This window comes from Dendrobium catenatum, unplaced genomic scaffold (genome assembly GCF_001605985.2).
Source record: "Dendrobium catenatum unplaced genomic scaffold, ASM160598v2 fragScaff_scaffold_853, whole genome shotgun sequence".
Lineage (NCBI taxonomy): Eukaryota > Viridiplantae > Streptophyta > Magnoliopsida > Asparagales > Orchidaceae > Dendrobium > Dendrobium catenatum.
The window spans coordinates 10302855-10327560 of record NW_021319315.1 but is presented as its reverse complement, the minus strand read 5'-3'; the positions used below and the strand labels follow the sequence as shown (position 1 = coordinate 10327560).

Sequence of the window (24706 nt, the reverse complement as noted above, 5' to 3'; positions counted from 1 at the left end):
GTTGGATCTGTTTGTGAAGTTGTTGGATTTCCTTGACACGTGTAGCAGCATCCAAACTGTGAGCTGTAGAAGAAAGAAGTGTTAGTTCAAGGGGTCCCGTGTGGTTTTGTCCATTTACAATTTCAAATGGACTTCGCCCTGTAGTTTGATTTCGAGACTTATTGTAAGTGAATTCCACTTGTCCCAAAATCTCACCCCATGATTGAATGCTTTTCCCAACAAAACACCGTAGGAGGTTTCCAAGACTTCTATTAACGGATTCGGTTTGGCCATCCGTTTGCAGATGAGCTGTGGTACTGAATTGTAGCTTGGTGCCTAATTTCGACCACAAAGTTCTCCAAAAATGGCTAAAGAATTTAACATCTCTATCAGAAGTGATTGTTTTTGGTATGCCATGTAATCGCACCACTTCATGGAAGTAGAGTCTAGCGATATGGGAGGCGTCTGAAGTTTTGTGCATTGGTATAAAATGTGCCATTTTTGAAAATCGGTCGACCACTATCATAATGGAGTCCTTTTTTCGTTGAGTAACAGGAAGTCTCAAAACGAAATCCATGCTAACTTCTATCCAAGGTGACTCGGGTATAGGTAAAGGTAGGTATAGAATGGTATTGTGTTGTGTAGTATTAGCCATTTTGCAAATGTGGCATCTCTTAATATGTCGGGTTACATCCTTTTCAAGTGATGGCCAATAGAAATTTTCTTGAATCATGGCAAGAGTTTTGTCTCTCCCAAAATGCCCTGCCAAACCGCCATTATGGTTTTAAAAAATTATGGCTTCACGCAAAGATCCTTGTGGTATACATAGCTTATTACCCTTGAACAGATACTCTTGTTGTATGTGAAAACTTTTGTATGGTTTAAACAAGCATTGTTGCCAAATTTTTGAAAAATCAGGATCCTTTGCATATAGGTCTTTAACAACTTCAAAACCAACGGTCTTTATCTATATGGTGTTGAGTAACATGTATCATCGGCTCAGGGCATCTGCCACTTGATTAGTGGTTCCCGATTTATATTTTAATGAATAATGAAAAGATGATAAATACTCAACCCACTTGGCATGTCTGGTGTTAAGCTTTCTTTGGTACTGAAGGTGCTTAAGGGACTGATGATATGTAAAAAGAATAAATTATTGACCAAGTAAGTAGTGGCTCCAATATTGTAGTGCTCTAACAATGGCGTAGAATTCTTTGTCGTATGTAGAGTACTTTTGGCGGGATTCATTTAGTTTTTCGTTAAAATAGGCCACTGGATGTCCTTCCTGGCTTAACACAGCTCCAATTCCATTGTGCGATGCATCACATTCAACTTCAAAGACTTTTGAAAAGTTTGACAGTGTGAGGACATGGGCCGTCTGCATAAGATCTTTGAGTCGATTGAAACTTTCTTACGCTTCTTTGGTCCATTCAAATTGTGGTCTTTTGATGATTTCGGTAAGAGGAGCGGCAACCGTGCTAAAGTTCTGAATGAATCGTCAGTAAAAAGATGCCAAACCGTGGAACCGTCAAATGTCATTTATGGAAGTTGGAGTTGGCCACTCGCGAATGGTTTTAACCTTGTCAAAATCCATTTCAAGTCCTGCTGGAGAGATGACAAAACCTAAAAACTTGATAGTGTCCGCTAGGAATTCACATTTGGTAGTGTTAGCGAATAGTCGTTGCTCCAATAGTACTTGAAAAACTTGAAAAAACTTGTTTTAGATGCTGTAAATGTTCTTCCTTATTTTGGGTGTAAATCAAAATGTCATCAAAGTAAATAACAAGGAATTTATTTAGGTAGGAACGAAAAACCTGATTCATGAGACGCATGAAGGTACTCAGCGTGTTGGATAATCCGAAGGGCATAACGATCCACTCATATAAGTTATCCCTTGTTTTAAAAGCTGTTTTCCACTCGTCACCTGGCCTCATTCTGATTTGATGGTACCCGCTTCTGAGATCTATTTTGGAAAAAATGCAGGCACCGCTTAATTGGTCAAATAAATCATCTACGCATGGAATGGGAAACCTGTACTTGATGGTGAACTTATTTATAGTTCGGCTATTAATGCACATTTGCCAGGTGCCGTCTTTCTTGGGTACAAGGAGAGCGGGAACGACGCAGGGGCTGGCACTGGGTCTGACAAACCCTGCAGAAATCAGTTCTTCTACTTGTCTTTGTAGCTCCTCGTAGCTTTTAGGGGATATTCTGTACGTCGTTCTATTTGGAATGACAGATCCTGGTATGAAGTCGATGGCATGTTGAACTTCTTGCATGGGTGTTACCCCTTTTGTAAGTTCCTTCAGAAAGACTTGATGGAATTCTTGCAGAAGAGGCTGGATTTCTGGGGTATGCTGTTTTTGTACCTTGTTCTCGACTAGTAGTAACAAAACTAAGCCATGCTACTCGATTTTGAGGGCCTGAGTAAAGAGGTAGGGTGGTTTGGTCTTGGACGCCAATTGCGGAAGCTCATCTTATTGAGTAGGTGGCTTCTTGTCTTGTTTGTCATTGTAAGGTGTGAGTACCAATGTTAAGCCACTGTTTTGAAAAGAATAGGTGTTGTGAAACCCATTATGGATTGTTTTTCGGTCGAGTTTCCATGGTCGTCCTACCAGTAGGTGGCATGCATCCATAGGCACCACGTCACATAGAACTTGTTCTTGAAAATCTTTGCCCATAGAGAACCGAACCAAGCACTGGCGGTTGACCTCAATTTCATTGCCTTTCTTTAACCATGCGACCTTATAAGGTTGAGGATGTGGTTGTGTGGCCAATTGTAATTTTTCATCATTAAAGAGGAGACCACATTTTCACAGCTACCACTGTCTATGATAAGATTACAAACTTTGCCTTGGATGGTGCATCTGGTCCTGAAATGTTATGCCTCAACCATTTATGGTCAGGTTCGTATTGAGTATTTAGCAGTCGTCTGATGACTAGAAGTTCTCCTTCATCAGTCGCTATAACTTGCTCCATCTCTTGTGATTGGGTTGCATCTCCTTCATCGGAATCTTCATCCATCTGCATTTCTTCCATCAGGGTGACGAATCGCCTCGTAGGGCAATTAGCCGCCATGTGACCAAATCCATGGCACTTGAAACATCTTCTTGCCGGAAAATAGTTGGTGAGCAGGTTGTTTGTGGCCAGCTGAGGACAGGCCAAGCTAGTGCCCACGTTTGGTGGGTACGGTGTCACATTTCTTCTCTCCGGTACCTTACTGCTCGTGGGGTGTGTTCCGGTCAGCTGCTCTCCAGTGGGCATTCGTCGTTTTCCTTGCTTCAATTGTTTCTCTACCTTCAAAGAAATGTTAATGACATCGGATAATGTCCAATATGGTTGGAGGTGGACAATGTTGGAGATGGACGAATTGAGTCCACCCAAGAATCTCGCAATGGTGTTTTCTTCCGGTTCCTCCAATTGGCATTTGAGACCCAATTGTTCAAATTTAGCAGCATATTCTTCTACTGAAAGTTTGTGCTGTTGTAGATTGTGTAGACGGAGAAATATATCTTGGCAATAGTGTATGGGTAAGAACTTTTGAATTCTTTGGTCATCTTTGCCCACGTGGTGATTCTTGATTTACCTTCTCTCTGACGAGATCGCTTAAGATTTTCCCACTATAGCGAAGCATTTCCTTTGAGTTTGATGGCGACAAGTTTGGCAATGTGTTCTTGCGAGATTTCTTTATAATCAAGAATTCGTTCAATGGTGTGTAACCAATTGATGAATTCGTCTGGATACAACCGTCCTTTGAATTATGGAAGATCAAGTCGTATGTCGTAATCATGCGCATGTCTTCTTGGTTCCCGCTGAAGATATCTCAACGGGACGTCATCTTCTCTGCTTGAACCCTCATGATGGAAAGGGTTCTCATCAACTTCTTCCGGATGCGGTTCTTCAGTTTCTTGTGGCATTTCTCCTTGTTGACTGACCTCCATCGCAGCCAACCTATCTTGTAATCTTTTGATTTCCCTTCGTAGTTCTTCAATTGTTTATTCTTAGGTGTTTCTTGAAATCCCTTTTCTTGGCGGCATGGTTTCTGGTAAACTGGAATGGACAATCTGCTGAAGAGAGGGACAGTCGGGTCTCTACAGCAACCGGAAATCTTAACACAGGAAAATCTGGGGATGAGATGTACCACCAACTCTCCACAGCCACCTGAAATCAAAAATAGCAACAGGAGAAGAAATTCTAGGAAGAATTCTTGAACAGGATTGCTCTGATACCAATTGACACCGGTATGGATTAAATAGGTGTCAAACGATTTACAGAGATAGAGAAAGATCAATTCAAGACACAAACAGACAGATTATAGAAAAGAAAACAAAAAGGAACTTAGCTTTATTAATGCGGCAGATTCACCCCCTAGTTTGCCACGCCAGGTTACAGCCCTCCATCCAAAGTAAAATGCAGAATTTCTGCTTACAGACTCTCTACCCTCCCTCTAAGACATGGACTCTATATATAGACATTATTAAGATAACTAACACTAGACCCAGCAGCAAGAAAGCCTGAACCGAACCGAACCAGCAGCAAGTAATAGAACCGGAAGCCTGTTAATGGCCGGTATGGGTTCTTTATGAATACATGATTTATTTCATGTTTAGATAGCAGCAGCTCCTGCGTCATGTTATGTCTGTTACAATGACGATATATGAGATGTTAAGTGTAATTGATACAGACAAGCTTTGTCTCCACCTTATATATGATATGCGGGATTTTATGATTGAAAAGTTGAAGACAATAGGAATCATGAAGGGAATAATTGAAAAGTTGAAGACAATTGGAATCATGAAGGAAGTGCATAATGGGGACTCCACTTTTGTGTCGTTTTCAAGCGAAGATGGAAAAAAAGCAACACTCCATTGCTTAACCAACTCCCTTAATCCAAGATAACCTTTAATTAATCTTATGTTATTAATTGTTAGTTATTAATAATCAAAGTTTTAATTATTATTTGCATTCGATTCTTTGGTACTAAAGCCATGCTTGTCTAATGAATCTCCAAATCTTGTTGCTTTACATAAAGACTTGAAGATATCAATTGACATAAACAAATGCTTGAAATGCTTTTTGAAAAAATTAATGATAAAGTGATGTAGAATTTGGAGTTTGCTAACTATGTTGGACTTATTGGCGCTTTTTCCAATCATAACCCAATTGCTTAGAGAGGCATCATGAATGTAAATGCTTGGTAAATGATTTATGGTGCTAGTTCCCCATGACTATAATGTTTGATTCTAAAATTTTTAACTCAATCATGTTCTTCATCTGGTTGCAAAAGAAATTAAAATATATATTATTTAATCAATTCAATTGAGAGAAACAAGATCACTCCTTAAAGAGATGATGATTCAATATTTGTAAATATTCACCTGTCTATCTAAGAGGAGCCCAAAATATACTCAAAGAGAGACAAGTTATTAGATATTAGTGAAGATAACATTAACGACAATGTATGCATTGGAATGTTTGATGTTTCTAATCTCTCTCTTGATGGGCCAACTTTGGGCATCTTTTTTTCTTGATGAAAGTGAAAGTACTATTGAAGAGGGCACATGTGGTACTGGCGATGATGATCATGATGCTGGTTGTGTTAGCTTCAATTAATGACATATCATCAATATGTTTGTTTGATTATTTTGAAGCCAACATCAATGCAACTTTTGTATGGATTTTTGACATTTTGTCAACAATATTGATATTGAAAAAATATGTATGATGATTAATGGTTGTTAATGTTGGTCTATCGTTACAAATTACAACTAGTGTAATTGATAAAGTTTTGAAATTTTATTGTGATTAGCAATATTTATTTTTCATTTGTTATTGTTCAGTTTTTTATGAAAATTATTTGATACTATACTTTATTATGGACCGGTATGTTTGCCATAGAAAGTACTTGCATTTAGTGTTTTAGTTAAAAAATGTTATATTAATAGAAAATAAAATAGAATATTGTGTTCATGACGTGTTGTATCATACTTTTCATAATTACATCATGCAGTCATGCTGTGTCTCATGTTGGCATTTATGCTTCGAAGGGAACTAGCCATTATAACCCACACAAGATTTGCTTCAACTAAAGAATTCAAATTTAACTCTTTTAACAACCTATTTTGAAAGTCCAACAATTCCATCTTTCAAATTCTATCACCTATTTTAGGATAATTATTTTTCTTGATTGTTTTACTTTATGTTGTTTGGTTAATCTTTCTCTTGGAATCACCTCACAACCTTTGCAAAAATATTTTCATTCATTTCAAACAAAAATAAGTTTTTGATTTTGTGACTCCACTTTCTAAGCAATTGAATATTTCTCTTATTTGTTGATGTATTTGATATTGTAAGATTATAGGTTACTTTAAAATCAAGCATAGCTTCTTCCATTGCATTTCTATCTTTTTATTTCATGCTCATCCTACTAGAATCTATTCGTATGTTTAATCCTTCTCTCAGAGCTCAACCTACTAGAATCTATTTTGTATATTTAAGTTGCCTCCAATAAATATCATTTCTTCTAAGTATACATTGCAAGAATTTGTTCATCTCTTAGAAATATTGATTTTTATGCTATATTCTAACCATGTTGAGGGGCTTAAGCATTACATATCCTTAAACTGTTTATCCATTAATATCTCAACTCCATTCTTATTGTTAATTTTTCTAACATACAATAACTTATAAACTTCCCCAAGGCCTTTGAATTTCCCCCTTTTTCATTTAGTTTCTTTTAAAGAAGGAATATTTTTTCTACTAATCATTATGTTACCAATTCTCTTCTTTTCACTTTAATTCCTAAAATTTCGTGTAATAAATATAATCTTAGTTATTATCTTAGTCTTAGAATTAGAAACCTTATGGGTATTAGATTTGCCAAACTTTGCTTGCTTTTCAGCACAATATGGTTATGTTATGGCATGTCACTTAAAAATGACATCCTAACAAACCATTTCCTACTTGTCACTATGATTGGGTGAACTCGTGGTGTATCACTTTTGCGAAGCACTTTAGGCATTATAAAATTCAAAATTAAATTCATTTGTTAGTGTTGACTTAAATTTTATGATTGTTTGTTGGATTAGTTCTTAAAGTTTCTCATTAAAACTTCGGATCAAGAAGGATGTTTTTTTTCTTCTTCATTATGTTAGATTATATGATGCTTTATAATTTTTGTTGCCATTTTTGCTTATATCTATACCATTCACATAGGAATTTGTATCCACTTTTTTCTATTACATGTAGTTTTTACCATGTTTTTTATCATACATTAATGTGGTTAACCTAATTATAGGTGTGCGCATCGTACTTTTTATTCTACTCCTGGATCAATTGGATAGAATCAAAGATGGATCACCATTTTGGCTTAGGGAGTTGGATGATGGTTCCAACACAAAACACAATTCCTCATGATCATAGCTCCCTCCAAGCTCAATATTACCAACAACAACAACAGCAGCAACAACATCTTTTGCCCCAACAACTTCAACAGCAACATCAAGAACATCAAGACCACAATCACCATCAGTCACTGGCTTCTCATTTCCATCTTCTTCATGTATGTTTTCTTTTCCGAGCAATATAGATGTCAAGCTTTATGCAAATTATAAGATATTCATCTAATTTCATGTTGTTGGTTGTCCTTGAAACTGATTTAAATTTTAGGTTATTTTTGGATTTGTTTTATATTTAAATATTAAGAAACTCTTAATTAAATCAACTTAATTCTTAATAGACTAATTAATAGTTCATTAATTATTCTAACTAATAATTAATAAAATTATAGGCCAAACTATTATGATTGAACAATAATAAAGATCGATTATCTTAATTAATGCTTTAATAAATCTCTAATTATTCTTGATCAATAGCTAATAAGATTTTTAATTAATTATTAAATCTCAATTATAGGTGGAAATGCTTTTTTTTTTCATAGCACGAAAGAAGTTTTGTAAATCTAGTAATGCTAGGAATCCTTTAGAGGTGGTACTGACCTATTATAGAGGCTGATAAAATTTGTGCTGTTAGATATTATAAGCTTTATACTCTATTATCTGCACCCATTTTGAGAATAGAAGTATAAAAGATTGACATCAAATTGGTACATCTAATTTGCTGTTACTTTCTTAAAAGAAATTCATTATATATAAAGTGATATCTATATTTAATATGTTTTATATATTTAGGATCAATATGGAATCCATATATTCTTTATTGGTTTTGAAGTGCAAAAGGATATTTAAAATCAGATGCCAATATGAATGCTTTTCAAAATTGGCATATGTGACTCTTGATTAAATAAGTAAAAAACTAGTGGCTTAGAGCAATAGATGAAATGTTTAAATACGATGAACTGCTAAGGATTTGTAGTGGATGCAGTTTTAACAAATATTATTCGATATTGTTGGAAGATAAATTGATACTTAGGTGTGGTAGGTTGAGTATCTTAGATCTGTCATACATAATAGTGTAAGATTGGATAAGGTTTTAACTTCTATAGCTAAGGTTCGGTGGCTAAAATGGAGAAATTCCTCAGAAGTGGAGTTTTTTGTGATAAACATGCTAGCCAAGTTAGTGTGGCGATAAGGAAATTATTAAGATGAATTTGTGGTAAAATTAGGAAGAATTAAATTAAAAATGAATAAGAAATAATGTTAATATAGATGATGGGAGCACATGTTGAATATAAGTGTGAAAACTAAACTCTGGGTGATTTGGGCATGAACATGGAGAATCAAAGAAGTACCACTAAGATTAGCATGTATAACTAATTTGGAAGCGATGGGAGGATTATGATGATAAATGAGTAGTTGCAGGGTAACATTGCTGCAAGTTACGATGGAATTACAATTAGCGTTTAGATAAGGCTAACTTCAACTAGTTAAGATCAGACTAATGAATAATTCTTATAGTAGATTTTGGTAATAACTTCTATATAAATGATCCTGCAGTGTTCTTTTGTAACGGCCTTGTTGTTTATTTTTTTTTGTATTTTGTACATGTTTGATGAGTAGAGTTTATGCTCCTAGGAGCAAATACTCTGAGGTTTGAAAATTGTTGTGCATATGCATTCATATTGAAAATCTGACAAATTGATCACAATTAAAAGTTGTTTTTATGTCTATTAAGTTCTTGGAAAATCAAAATCGTAATTAGTTTTTAACATTCACATGATTTACGATTAAATGTTCTTTGAATAGGTATTATCTGTGCATGTATTGATTTTATGGGCATTAGCATTTTCTTTGAAACTTTTTCGTTACTGATCTCAAAGATACAAGCAGTTTTTCTTTAAAATTTACATTTTTTCTATACTAGTAATTCATGTAATTAAAGTTAATTATTCTGTGATGGAGCTGATCTTTTATTTTACAGTTAGATTTACTGGGTTCGTGAGATTTTCTTTGTTTATACATCTATAGCTTCATTTGGGACAACTTTTGGCCACCGCTTTTTTATTGTTTTCAAAAAAATTTACAATTGAAAGTTGTTCTAGAAAACAGTAAGAAAATGACCTCAAACGAAACCTAAATTTATCAGCTTCACGTGCGCATATTATCCCAAGTAGTTATGGTCTGATTTTAGACTTCTTTTACCATCCTAGTGGGAGCTTTTCTTTTTTTTGTTCTGGTAGTGGTGTTAAAGCTTAGGGTTTAGGGAATGGAGAAAAAGGATTCATGTAGCCGACCCCACGTAGTGGGATAAAGGCTTGATGTTGTTGTTAGTGGTGTTAAAGCTATTGAAACAACTTCTAATTGTGAAAGGTTTTTCTTACATCTTTTTTTTTTTTTTGAAGAAAATGCATAAAATTGCATTAATAAGGAAAAAAAAGGAACAAACTAAGGACTCACCATACTAGATTCTTCCTTTAGTATAGACATAAAGAGAGGAGGAATCTTATCCATGGTAACATCTTCCCAAATAAAATAACTCATAATCTCATAGTTAACACATAAATCTGCTAACTTATTACATTTTCTATCAACAAAATTAAAAACATATTGAAGAAACCCTTCAAAAGGTTGAATGTTACCATATTTTGAGGATTGTTTTGAATTTTGCAAGAACCTCATCACCTTAGCATTGTCTCCTTCAATAATAATGCCTAATAATGCCCTTATATTTGAACATCCAATCCTTGATCACTTCCTTTATTGAATGAGTAGCAGGAAGCTCCATAGTAGAAATATCCCAACGAACATACGGTTTGCCAAAGGCCAATAGAAATCAATGTTTAAAATTGCGTGTTCGGGTATTGAGGCGTTTTTGATTCGTGAGGCGAGACGTAAGCCTCAAAATCAAAAAATTGCGTAAACATAAAATGATAAATTTGTTATATACTAATGAGTGAATAATATAAAACATAAAAGCATAAGATATGAAGTGAAATCAAAATATCTCAATAATAAGACAACATGAAATATAGTTCAACTCAAAATTCTATCTTTCCGAAATCCCAGTATTCTTTTCATTAACATATAATTCCGATTTTCAAAAAAAAAAATTGCAATGACATATCACATAAGAATTAAGAACTCATAAGTCATCAGCACTGTCATCACTAAGGGGTTCTTCATTAGAATCATCATTATGGTGAATTGCTCTCTCCCCTTCCTCCTCTCCTATAGAGTCCAATGTCGGGTTACTTTAAGATTTATGTAAGTTTTAATATAAATAGCGTGAGGCGAGGCGGGCCTCAACCAAGTTGAGGCGCGAGGCTCATAAAAAAAACTCGAGGCGTAAGCATCGAGGCATTTTTTACTGGAATTGCGCAAAGGCGGGCCTCAAGGCGAGCCTCAAATTACGCAATTTTAAACCATGATAGAAATCTACCTTAGTGATCACGAACGACACCTCCAATTCTAGCTTTATAAGAAGGTAGAAGAGATGCATCCACATTGACCTTAAGCCAATCGGGTGGAGGGGGATACCAATGGATATTGGACAGCCTTGACGGCTGGTTGGCATCCCATTTACCCAAGAAATTAATAGAGCTTTGAGCCATAGTTGATGAATAGCTCACTACATTAGCACCAGTACTCATGGAATTGTCTTCTTTACCATTATAAATCAAATTGTTCCTAGATTTCCAAGTAAAGAAAACCACATTGCAATAAAGATTGACCATGAATGAGCATTGATTAGACAACTAGTTACTGTATTCCAATAATGAATCAAAAGCAGGAATATGAAAGCACCACTTTTCAATTTGAAGAAAAACTTCCTTCAGTTTTTTGCATCTAGCCGCAACATGATTTAAGTCTTCATCTTCTAAACATTCTCTTGGAAAAAGACAACAATTATGCAATCTTCTATAAACCAGCAATTTCTTAGTAAGAATGGCGGCATTGAAAATCCTCCACCAAAAAGTCTCCACCCTTGGATTCAACTTTGCTTTCTTAATCCAGCTCCAAAATTTTTTGCTGCCCGTTAGATTAACTGTTTTTTCAACTATCATAGCATAAATTGATTTGCCACTCAATTGATGCATTAACTCCCTCTTGTCTTCCAATGAATCAGTGTTAATCTTAATTTGAGAAATTAAGTTAATGAGATCAGAACCCCATGAGGTTTCTAATAGCTTCCTCATTCCATCTACCATCAATGATGAAATTTGAAACCGAAAAACTGTTATCATCAAATGGAATAACAAAAGTTGGCCATTTGTTTAAACTCTCGTCTAAGATCCATGCGTCATTGAAAACATCAATGTTAACCCCATTGACAACATTCCATCTAAGGAACGGTTTAAGAGATCTACCTCCATCAGATAAGATCTTCCATGAGGAAGATCCCGTCCTCCTTGACATTCTTCCATCCAGAATATTTCCATATTTCGGAAATAGAATTTTGTGAAGCAATGAGTCTGTCTTCCATGTATCTCCAAGCCAATTTTGCTCTCAAGGGTCCAGCAATACTAGAGTAAGAGTGAAGCCATCTTCCTCCACAAGCCATTGGTAAACACATTAATTTCCAATTGACATAATGAATACCATTTCTACTATTAGATTTATTCCAGATAAAATTTCAGCAAATTTTATCAATTTCATCAAGCACACTCTTAGGAACTAAAGAGTTAGTACAATGAAATATGATGTATGATAAAAGAATTGATTTAGTCAACAAGATCCTCCCTGCCAATGAAATAAGCCTTCCTCCCCAAATGTTTGTAATCTTCAATACTTTGTCAATGATAAATTGGAAATCTTCTTTAGCTAGTCTTCTAGTGGCTAATTTTATTCCAAGATAAGTTAATTCTTTAGAAATCTTGAATCCCATGATTCGAGCAATTGATTTCTTCAACCTTCTATTAACCATCTTACCAAAAATCTTGCTAGATTTGTTGGAGTTGATGCAAAGACCTGACCATCCACAAAATTTCTGCAAAACAGATTTTACTTCCTTAACCATCTTAACTTTTGTTTCTGAGAAGATGATCACATCATCCGCATACAATAGATGAGAAAGTCTTGGACCCATAGAGCACAACCAAATTCCAATATTGTTTATTGCATCTACTTGATGATTGAATTACACACCAAAGAATTGAATGCATGACATATATTAAGCTATTTTATTGTTGTTTGGTTAATATATCACGACCTGCCTGAATGCTCGATCTAATGAGGCGGATACGAAAAGTCGGAAGATATTATATTTCCATCAATATAATAATAACTCATAAACATAAACTTTTCTATTAACTGAAGAGCTACTAATACACAAATCATAAATTATCTGATGTCATTTGCACGCTGCCTTCTATAGACAAATTCTTCTCTTTCAGCCATTTTTAAAGCACTGAAAACTTCTGAAACATTCGGAGGATGGGTTGAGTTTATAGTGTAAACTCATTGGGTAATTCTCATCATCATTTAATATGCATAAAATTCACTAAAATACAATAAAATTTACTTTTACATTGGTGTACTTTTGCTTTACTTTATTCATTTCCTTTCATTTGTTTCATTTAAACATATCTTATCATATATATCCCATCATATAAAATCCATCATATTCATTTATAAAATCTTTAATCTATATTTTTTTCCTTTTTAATTCGTACAGGAGCACCGTCTAAATGTATTAAAATGTACAACCATTTCCATTTCCTTTTCTATTTCCATTACCTTTTCCTTTTTAACGTGCACGGGTACGTTGCTTCCCCAGCCAGTACCATACGGGGGTGAACTACTATACACTTTGCATGCATAACCTTTTCCCTTTTCCTTTGATTTATTCATTTTGTTATCATTATACATTCTTATAATTGTATACATACATACACACATACATATATATATATATATATAATTATCTATGGTTTATCCCTACTTTATATATGCTTTTCATTTTCACTTTCCAATTTCTTTCCAGTTAGTTTCTTTCACATATTTACACTTTCTTATTCTTAAAGCTTCAATCTTTTGCAATCAACACATTTTAAATTCTCCAAAATAATTAAATAATTTTATGGACTATTACTTCCATATTTGCAATGAAAATTTATACATATAATTACCCACTTTAATCCTTCCAAATCCTCGATCCTTGGAACAACCTCAACTTCGAGTTCTTATAACTTTCACAAAAATATAGCTTCTATAAAAACGTACTTTCATAACAAAATTGAATTAATTTTTTTTATAATAGAAGAGCCATTTACAAAGGATAATGAGAATTTTCTCAAAATCCCTAAATCCTTCTCTCCCAAAATTCCTTCCCCTTGCCTTCGATTCCTTCTTTTATATTCTATTTAATGTTTCTAATGATTAGATAAATAATTAGGAAACAATTTATACAAAAAAATGCAAAACAAACATTTTCCTTCTTTTCCTCGTTCCTCTCGCTCGTTTAAACTTCTCCCAAATTTATCTCTCCTTTAACCGTGGGAATGAAAAGGAGTTGATTATTCTCATCCTTTAACGCGATCGATTGATAAAATTTGAAAAAAATGAACTTACCTCGCTCTCCAGCACGCAGCCGACCGTCCGCTCCTCTCCCTGTTTAGCGAATAGTAAAGTCGGCCCCTCTATTGGGGTCGCGGCTATTAATAAAAGGTTGGCAGGTTCGGTTGAATTGGCCCAGCCTAAACCGGTTATCACAATGTCCCTTCCTTATAAAATTTAGTTCTCAAAATTAAATCAAGTAGAAGGAAACGTACCTTAGTTAAAGAGATGAGGATATTGACTTTTCATTTCTGTTTTTTTCCCCCAAGTGACATCTCTTTCTGATCCATGCTTTCACAAAATCTTCAAAAAAGGTATTGCTCTATGCCTCAACTATTTTACATTGTAGTCTAGTATTCGTTCAGGTTCCTCAACATATTTCAAATCAGGCTGCAAGTCAATTGATTTGGATTGGATTCTCTTTGAATCATCTGAGACATACTTCCTTGCACTTATATGTGAAATACATTATGAATTCCTTGCATGTGTCATGGCAAATACAATCTATATGCCATATTTCCAATCCTTGCCATATTTCCAATTCTCTCAATGTTTCATAGGGACCTATGAATCTTGGGCTCAATTTTCTTGTTTTTCCAAACCTTCGCACATCTTTCATTGGGCTGACTTTTAAGAATACAAACTCTCCTACTTCAAATTTCACTGGTCGGTGCTTTGTATCATAATACTTCCGTTGCTTGTCTTGAACTGTCTTTAGTCTGTCTCTAATCAATCTTATTTTGTTAGTAGCCTCATCTAACAGTTCAGTTCCAATTACCTTTCCTTCACCAGTTTCTACCCAACACAAGGGTGTTATACATTTTCTTCATAAAGAGCCTCGTAGGGTTCCATTTCAATATTAGATTAGAAACTGTTGTTTTATGCAAATTCAATCAACGATATATGAGTCTCCTAATTTCCTCCAAAATCTAAAACACATAACCTCAATAAATCCTCCAAAGTCTGAATTGTCCTTTTTGATTACCCATTTGTGTGAGGATGAAATGCTATACTAAAATTCAATCTAGTACCCATAGCTTCATGAATTTTCTTCGACAATTTATAAGTGAAACGAGCATCTCTGTTTGAAACTATAAATTTTGGAATTCCATGTAATCTCACAATTTCATCAATATATAGTTTTGCCAATTTCTCCACTGAATCTGTCTGCCTGATCGGTAAGAAATGAGTTGACTTGGTTAATCTGTCAATAACAACCCATATTGCATCTCTACTCTGCCTTGACCTGGGTAATCCAATCATAAAATCCATCGCAATGTCCTCCCATTTCCACTCAGGTATAAGTAAGGGTTGTAGTTGCCCACTTGGGTTTTGATGTTTTGCTTTGATCATCTGACAGGGAATACATTTTGCTACAAATTCTACAACACTCCTCTTTAATCTTGGCCACCAAAACAACCCTCTAAGTTCCTGATGCATCTTTGTACTGCTTGAGTGAATTTCATATGTTGAGAGGTGAGCTTCCTGTAATATCTCCTCTTAAGCTTCAAACATTTGGAATACAGATCCTACCTTTATACTTTAATAATCCTTCTACATCCATAACAAAGTTCTATAACTGTCCAGCTTGCACTTTCTTTATGATGTCTTGAAATTTCTTATTTTGAGATAATGAATTGAGCACTGTATCTTTCAAAGTAGATTGGATCACCAGCTGATTGTCTCTTTCTGATTGACCAATGAAATCTCTTTTTTTTCATATCTCTGATTATCTGTTCTTGCTGGGTGATTAACTAATTCGCATTTCTAAGAGTTTTTCTGCTAAGTGTATCTGCAACCACATTTTCCTTTCCAGGATGATACTGCATGTCCAACTCATAATCCTTAATGAACTCTAACCACCTTCTTTGTCTCAAATTAAGCTCTTTTTGATTGAAAAATGTACTTGAGACTTATGATCTATAAACACTTCGCATCTGACCCCATATGGGTAATGTCTCCATATTTTCAGTGCATAAACTACAGCTACCAATTCTAAATCATGAGTGGGGTAATTCCTTTCATGAATTTCAGTTGCCTTGAAGCATAGGCCACCACTTTATCATACTACATCAATACACATCCAAGTCCCCTTAAGGAAGCATCACAAAAAATTTGGAACCCTTCAGAACCTGATGAAATTGTTAAAATCGGGGCAGTCATTAAACAATTCTTTAATTTCTGAAAAGCTTTATCACACTGCTCACTCCATTCAAATTTCACTGCCTTCTGAGTTAATCTGGACAACGACATTGCAATATGAGAGAACCCCTCTACAAACCTCTTGTAGTAACCAGCAAGTCCTAGAAAACTCCTCACCTCTGAAACTGTCGTTGGCCTTGGCCAATCAGATTTAGCTTGAATTATATTCTGATCAATTGAAATACCTTCACCACTAATCACGTCTAAGAAATGTTACACTGCTCAATCAAAATTCACACTTTGAAAATTTTTCATTCAACTTGTTCTCCTTTAATGTCTGCAACACTGCCTGTAAATGTCTGGAATGACTCTCTTCATTTCTTGAATAAATTAGAATGTCATATATAAATACAATCACAAAAATGTTCATAAATGGCTTAAAATTTTTGTTAATTAAATTCATAAATACAGCCGGTGCATTAGTCACTCCAAATGATATTACTACAAACCCATACTGGCCATATCTAATTCTGAAAGCTGTCTTTGCTATATCTTCATCCTTAATCCGTAATTGATGGTATCCAGATCTCAAATCAATTTTAGAGAAAATTATAGCTCCTTCCAGTTGATTAAAAAGACCATCTATCATGGGCAATGGATATTTATTCTTAATAGTAAGCTTATTCAGCTCTCTGTAATCTATGCACATTATGAATCTCCCATCTTTCTTCTTTACAAACAGTACTGGAGCTCCCCATGATGAGGAACTTGGCCTGTAAACCCCTTATCTAGCAATTCCTGTAACTGACTTTTCAGCTCCTGTAACTCTTTGATTGTCATCCTATAAGGTGCCCTTGCCACTGGTTCTGAACTCGGTATCAATTCAATAGTTAAGTTTATCTCTCTTTCTGGTGATAATCCTGACAAATTATCCAAAAACACTTCTGAATACTTTTTGATTACATGTATATCTTTCAACTCGTTAACTTTCTTATTTGTATCCTTTACTTGAGCAAGAAAATACTAACATCCTTTGGATATAAATTTGTATGCGTTCATATAGGTGATTATCATTGAAGAAACTACTCTCTCTCTCCAAAGAATTTCAACTCTTTTTCTCCAAGAAAATTAAACTTTACAATTTTTATGTTGCAGTCAATAATCACAAAGTGCCTTGATAACCAATCCATTCCCAATATCATTTCAAACTCTTGCAATGATAAATTTTCATTGTGGCTTCAAACTTTCTTTTATTTATTTTGAAAGTTACTTTACATACACCTCTTACATTCATAATCGATTCATTTGACATTAAAACTTTCAAAATTACACTTGTCTCATAAACATCCAGCCCAACTAATTTAACAAATTCCTCTGAAATGGAGTGTGAAGCTCCCGTATAAAAAAAAATCCGTACAGATTTTTCTTGCATCATTACCATACCTATAAAAGTTACATACATAAAGAAACATAAACATACATTATTCCTTTAATAATATTTTCATAATACATATTCAATTATCATTTTTATCACCCGTAGTCACTTCAGGTGAATGCTTAGCATCCTTATGAGTCAGTGCATATACTCTAGGCAGTGTTATGTCGGCTTTGACTTGTTCCTAGAGTAGAAGCAATTGATTCTATTGTTCTTGGTCTTCCAACATTCCTCTGAGATCTAGTATTTATCTTTGACTCCCCTGTTGGTTTTGCCCCAAGTAGGACAGTTCTTGGCTATATGACCCGGTTGATGACACCAGAAGTAAGTATTTGTACCAGATAAACATTCTCCCTTATGCTGTCTTCCATACTTGTTGCAACTGTTCACAATTGAACTGTCATTGCTGCTAGACTTTGTCTTTTTCCAATTAAATTTCCCACATTGTGAAAGTGATTTGCTATGTGAATCCTGAGAGGCTCTCATAACTTCATCACTTTTCCTCTTTTGAAAATCGCGTCTCCTTTGAGTATTTTGCATGTCCGATTCTATCCTTCTAGCCCTTTCCACTAATACTGAATAATCTTCAATCTCAAATGGAACAAGAGGCTATCTAATTGCATCCTTCAATCCAGCTAAGAATCAGTGGCATTTATCTTCCATATTATGTATTAATTGAGGAGAAAATCTGGCTAAGGTTGTAAATTCAGTCTCATAAGGCATAACTGACCTATCTCCTTGTACAAATCTCATAAACCTATCCTGCATCAGCCTCTTCATAGAAGGAGTTACAAATCAATATCTGAATACCTGAGTAAAATCATTCCACTTAATTTGCATGCCAGGGATTCCTTCAAATTTGTCTTGATATAGACCTCTCCACCACCTTTCAGCTTCTCTATTAAGTACGAAGGTTGATAATAAAACTTCTCCTATGGACAATTCATTCCTTTTAAAATCTTTTCAATTCTTAGTAACCAATTTTCAACTTCTATTGGTCCCTCAACTCCCTTGAATAATGGCAATCTCATATCCTGAAACAATTTCAAATACTTATACATAACCATTCCCCCACCACTGCTACTTCATGAAGATTGATTTCTTGAGTCTTGAATTAATTGAGTCATAGCTGTCATCATTTGTGCCAGTACATCATGATTAACATTAACATTTGGCACTGGTCTTTCCACTTCATCTACCTCTTCCTGATAATTTGGTTTATGTTATCAATAAAATAATTCATTTTACATAAATTTTCAATCATTAATAATCATCCTAATGGCTCTTTTAGTATGATTTAGATCTTAATTGGGCTTTGATATCACTTTTGTAACGACCCGACCCGGATGCTCGATTTAATAAGGCGGGTATGAAAAGTCGGACGATATTACATTTCCATCAATATAATAATAACTCTTCAACATAAACTTTTCTATTAACTGAAGAGCCACTAATACACAAATCATAAATTACTTGTTGTCATTTTCACGTCGCCTTCTATAAACAAATTATTCTCTTTCAGCCATTTTTAAAGCACTGAAAACTTACCTGAAACATTAGGAGGATGGGTTGAGTCTACAGTGTAAACTCAGTGGGTAATTCTCATCGTCACTTAATATGCATAAAATTCACTAAAATACAATAAAATTTATCTTTTTTTGAGAGGACAAACCAAAAAATTTATTTGTATGATAAACATTAGAAAATTGATACAATCTAACATGCATTATTAAATAATATTAGTAATGTTAGGTTATTGCTTATTTAATATTATTATAATCGTGTTTAAACATGTGTATTTAAGCAATATTAAAAAATGGTTATATTCTATTTCTTAAACTATATGATGAAACAATTATATGTTTTATTAATAAGAGAATAATATTAATAAATTTATTTAGCAACTGATGGCCATAATTTTATAGACAAAGGGTTCCCACAACATGGAATGATGTGAGCAAAGAAGCTAGTACATGAAATTAAAATTATGATAAGAACTTGAAATATAAGTTTCCTTACAGACAAATTAATATAATTAATAAATATTATGATTCATAAGAAGTTAAATATTCTATGCATTTAGGAAATTAAATTGGGTGGAGAGAAGACTAAGGAGATTGATAGTTTAGGATTTAAACTATGATTCTGGTAGGAGTCGTATTTGAAATGATATAGATTTGATTATAAAAAAAATTCGAAGGAGAGAATGCTGTAAAAATTAATAGAATTGGAGATAGAATTATAGCTTTAAAGATTATTGTTGATGCTAAGATTATTAATATTGTAAGTGCTTATGTTCATCGAGTAGATTTTGATGTGTTCAAAATTAACTTCTTGAAATGACTTAAAAGAATTAATATAAAAAATTTCTTGAAGAAAGTTTTTATTGGAAGAGATTTAAATAGACATGTTAGTAAAGAAGTTGTTGATTTTAAAAGCATTCATGGTGACTATGAGTTTGGAGCGACTAATGAAGGTAGTAAGACTATATTATATTTTTCTATAGCTTATGATTATATAATATTGCTAATACCTTATTTATGAAAAGAGATGAGCATCTCATCACTTATAAGAATGAATATAGTAAAATATAAATTGATTATTTTCTTATAAGAAAAATAGATCATTTAGATTGTTAAGTTATTTCGAGTGAGAATTTATATACTCAATATCGTTTATTAGTTTTAGACTTTAAAGATAAAAGGGCAGAAAATATAAAATAAAGTACAACATTATTTTAAGATTAGATGTGAACATTTAAATAATATTAACAAAAATATTTTTGAGAGTAAGATTTTAGATCTTAAGATTGTCTTGTGCATAAGAAAGTTAATGTTATATAGAAAAAGGTAGCTAGTGATATTAAGAATGTTGCAAAAGATGAGCTTGGAATATCAAAGAGAAAGTCTTATAATAGTAAAAATTGTTAGTGATAGAATCAAAATATGCAAGAAAATATCAAAAATTAGAAGATTGTTAAAAAAATTAGTTTAGATGTAAAATTTTTGATAATTTGGATAAGTATGAAGAGGCCTGTAAAAAGTCTAAGAAAGTAATATTAGATGCAAATATTTTTGTTTTTAATTATTTATATAATAGAATATATACTAAGGAGGGCGAAATATATATAAATAAGTTATTCAAACAAAGAGATAGTAGTAAGGATTTAATTCAAGTGAAATGCATTCAGGATGAAGATACATTTTTTTTATAGAAGAGAATATTCAACAAAGGTGGATGTGATGTTTTGCTAAGCTTTACAATGAAGATTGTGAGAATATGATTGACTTTAATGATCTTAGCACACTAAATAAAAATAAAGATTGTTCTTTTTATTGATGTATTAGTAAAACCAAAGTTAAAGAGGTTTTAAAGAAAAATGAAGTGTGGAAAAGCTATTGGACCTGATGATATTCCAATAGAGGTGTGGAAATACTTAGGAGATAAATGAATTTCTTCGCTTACTAAAATTTTTAATATTATTTTGAAGATTAAAATGATGACAGATTAGTACATAATGAGTGTGTTGATTTCAATTTTTAAGAATAAATGTGACGCACAACATTGACGAATTATAGAGGAATTAAGTTATGTGTCATACTCTAAAACTATGGGAGAGAGTCATGGAGCTTAGGTTGCTACGTGATGTTAATGTTTCTCAAAATCAATTGGATTCATGCCGGATAGGTCTATTATGGAAGTTATACATTTATTAAGAGATTTGATGGAGAACTATAGAGAGAATAAGGATGATCTTCATATGATATATTTTTATTTATAGAAAGCATATGATAAAGCTCTAAGAGAAGTGTTATGGAGAGTTATGGAAAAGTAAGGAGTTAACACTGTTTATATTCAAGTCATTAATGATATGTATGCAGGAGCTGTTATTTGTATTTAAACACAAGGTGGTTTGATCAAGTATTTTTCTCTTTCAGTTGGATTACATCAAGGATCAGCCTTAAGCCCATATGTTTTTGCTTTAGTCATGGATGTTCTCTCTAGACATTTGCATGTAGTATCTTGGTGTATGCTTTTTGTGGATGATATTCTTTTTGTTAATAAGACCAAGAGAGGGAGTTGAAGGTAAACTTAAATTATAGAGGTCAACCTTAAAGTTTAAAGGTTTTCATTTGAGTAGATCTAAAATTGAATATATGGAGTTTAATTTTAGTAGTAATAGACCTAGTGGGGGGATTGTGACTTTGGGCGATCATGTCATTAATAAAAGTACACATTTTAGATATTTTGGGTCTATTGTTAAGAGTGATGGTGAAATAGATGGTGATATTATTAGCAGAATTCAGGTTGAGTGGAGGAATGTATTAGGATTGTTGTGTGAAAGAAAAGTCCCCCTTAAACTTAAGAAAAATTATATAAGATGGTAGTGAGACTTGCAATGCTTTATATTGCAGAATGTTGGCCATTAAAAAAGAAACATAATATTAAGTGTTACAAAGATGAGGATGCTTAGGTGGATGAGTGACTTTACTCTTAGAGACAAGATACAAAACGAGCATTTACGTGAAAAGGTTGGAGTAGCTCCAGTGGAAGATAAGATTAGAGAGAGTCACCTTAGATGGTTTGGTCACATAAAACGATGGGCTTTCGATACTTGGCTAGAAAAGTAAATATATTAGATGTCACACTCGAGGATCTATATTGGAAGAATTACATTCGTATTAATTTTAACCATTTAACGAAAGCTGACTAATGAATAACATAAAAAAGCATGATTGCATTTTTGTCTTATCCGGAGCCTCATATCATAGAATCCTTACCCTTTCCTGAAACATACAAAATCACGTAATAAACACAACCTAACAAATAACTATAATCTTATGGTTGAAATCAATGCAAGATAAAATAGAATAGTATGCTATAAATCATATAAAAAATATATGCATTAATGTTTATGCTGATTATTAGTATTAGTTTATCATTCTATAGTTCATCAGATCTTAATCCATTACATCATCAGTCACAGTAACAATAACAATCAACATGACTAATACCAATAATAATATTACTATCATGATCAATAACATTAAATAATGTTAATGATAGAAAATAATTTCAGTGTTTGTCACAATATCAGTATAGTGTTTGTAGTAGTGTCGGTATCAGCATTCAGATAGTTAATCAGTATATCTTAACAGTATCTTGGTCCTACACTTATTAGTCCCCTATGTAGAACGAAGGGGGGGGGGGTAAAGAGGCATTTAATGCCTACTTAAAATAATAAATTAAGTTTGGAAAGAAGTAATTAATCCTCTCTTAATTTAAAATTTAAATAGGAATCAAATTAGGAAGTTTCCAAAAATAAATTTCATAATTTTGGTAACTTCCTTTATGCTCAAATTGGATTTGAATAGAGGAATTAAGGGCTTGATTGAGGGGATATTAATGAGCTAGTTAATTAAATAGGGAAGGGGGAGGGGAGCCGGCCAAAGAGGGGAGAGAGAGGGAGTCTAAGTTCAATGTATGTGGACCTATGACTTTAATTATTGATTGGAAATCTGATTTAAAATCTTATTTCAGATTTTATTCAAAGGAAAGAAATTTTCTAAAGTAATTCATCAATTAAGAAAGTTTTTAAATTCAAATAATGATTTGAATTTAATTATGAAACTTTCCTAATCAATAAGAAACTATTTTAGGAAAGCGATTAAGAGGAGTTTGAAATTTGAAATTTAAAATTCAAGGGATTTTGGAGGGATGGATGAATTCACTTTCCTCATTGGGATTTACTAAATAGGATGGGACTTAATTGTCCAATCCAAATCAAATTAATTTTAAATTTGATTTTAGAAACTTTCCTAAAATAGGATTCTATTTTATGAAAGGTTTCAAATTTCAAATTTGAATTAATTGATTTAAAATTAAATTACTTTCCCAAAGAAGTTAAGCAAGAAAGGAAATTATTCAAGTGGAGATTGGAGAATTGGAGGCAAAGGAGGGGGATGACAACCGGTGGCTTGGCTAGGGGTGGTGGAGATCGGTCAGTGGTTAGGTGGATTTTAAGGGATTGATTTGAAGATGTGGTGGTATGTTGAGGTTGGTGGGTGAGGGAGGATTAGTGGCCGGCATTAAGGAATTTGGTGCGCCTTAGGCCGGCGGCTTGAGGTGGAGAGAGGGGAGAAGGAGAAAAGAATTTAGGGAAAGAAAGATACAACCATGAGCTCGGACACATCCTGCAGCTGACAAGTAGTACGTTTCCCTTCTCCAAGGGACTTCACGCCACGAGCCTGGACCCATCCTGCAGCTGGTGGAAACTCCACTTCCCTCCCATAGGAAAATCACCTCAAGTTATCTCCAAAGAAAACAAGTGCAAACAAAATTTCTTTTCTTAATAATTCATCATTACATTACATAAGCAAGGGCCTCTATATATAGCCTTAAGAAACTAAAACAAGATATATATGACCCTAGGGCTTAACATTGGACGACCCTCTTAAGTAAGGGTAAAAAAGAAAAAAAATCATTATAAAAATAAAAATTACAAATAATAAGTTAAGATAAGGTGGAATGATCTCGGTCGTCGATCGTCGTCTCCTCCTTTAAAAATCTTCATATTTGGATGTCTGCATCAGTCCCAATCAGTCGCCCCTTATAATTCTCAATCAATGTATTCCTTATAACTCTATGTTGACCTAAGTAATAGCAAAAATCCACGTAATCCTATCAAGAAAGAGGAAGAAATCTCATTACTTGACTGTTCAGCGTCGCTGGTGTCGCTTCTCCGCGATTCATGTAGGGATTTCGTCGAATCGTACTCTTTTTGCGTCGTTAAATAAGAGCCGAAGACCCTTATTCTTAGCTGCTCCACGCGAACAAAGGCCTCAAACTCCTGTCGCTCTTCCTCTTGTTCATTCCCGAACTCCACCTCTTCTTTATACCCGTCGAGATCCCCAGACGCCTCCAAGCCGCTGAAGATCCGACACTTCTCAGACTTATCTCCCTCCAACTCCACCCGAACCCAGCCGAACCCTCTGCCTTGTCCGTTCTTCTTGAAGCCGCAAACCTCTCCCTATCCCGATTCCTCCCAGCCGAAACACTCTCAAGCAACGATCCTTTGCTCCAGAGAGAGAGAAAAAGAGAGAGAGGGAGTGAAATTTCTCTTAACTAACCAAGGGCCGAACTCCCTTGCCTCCTCCTTCGATGTTCTCTTCCTGTCGGTTTGGAAGTCAGTGGTAGA

At 33.9% G+C, this 24706-nt stretch overlaps 1 protein-coding gene across 4 annotated transcripts in view; it reads left to right on the top strand.

Moving 5' to 3' along the window:
- The window catches only part of LOC110114722 (mediator of RNA polymerase II transcription subunit 9), a 58890-nt gene that overhangs the window by 31061 nt on the left and 3123 nt on the right, over positions 1 to 24706 (top strand). For all 4 annotated transcript variants that reach the window (XM_020847698.2, XM_020847697.2, XM_020847695.2 and 1 more), the window contains one exon: positions 7277 to 7540. In XM_020847698.2, coding sequence (XP_020703357.1) covers positions 7331 to 7540 — 210 coding nt within the window. In that variant the 5' untranslated portion in view covers positions 7277 to 7330. The remainder of the gene's footprint in view (positions 1 to 7276; positions 7541 to 24706) is intronic.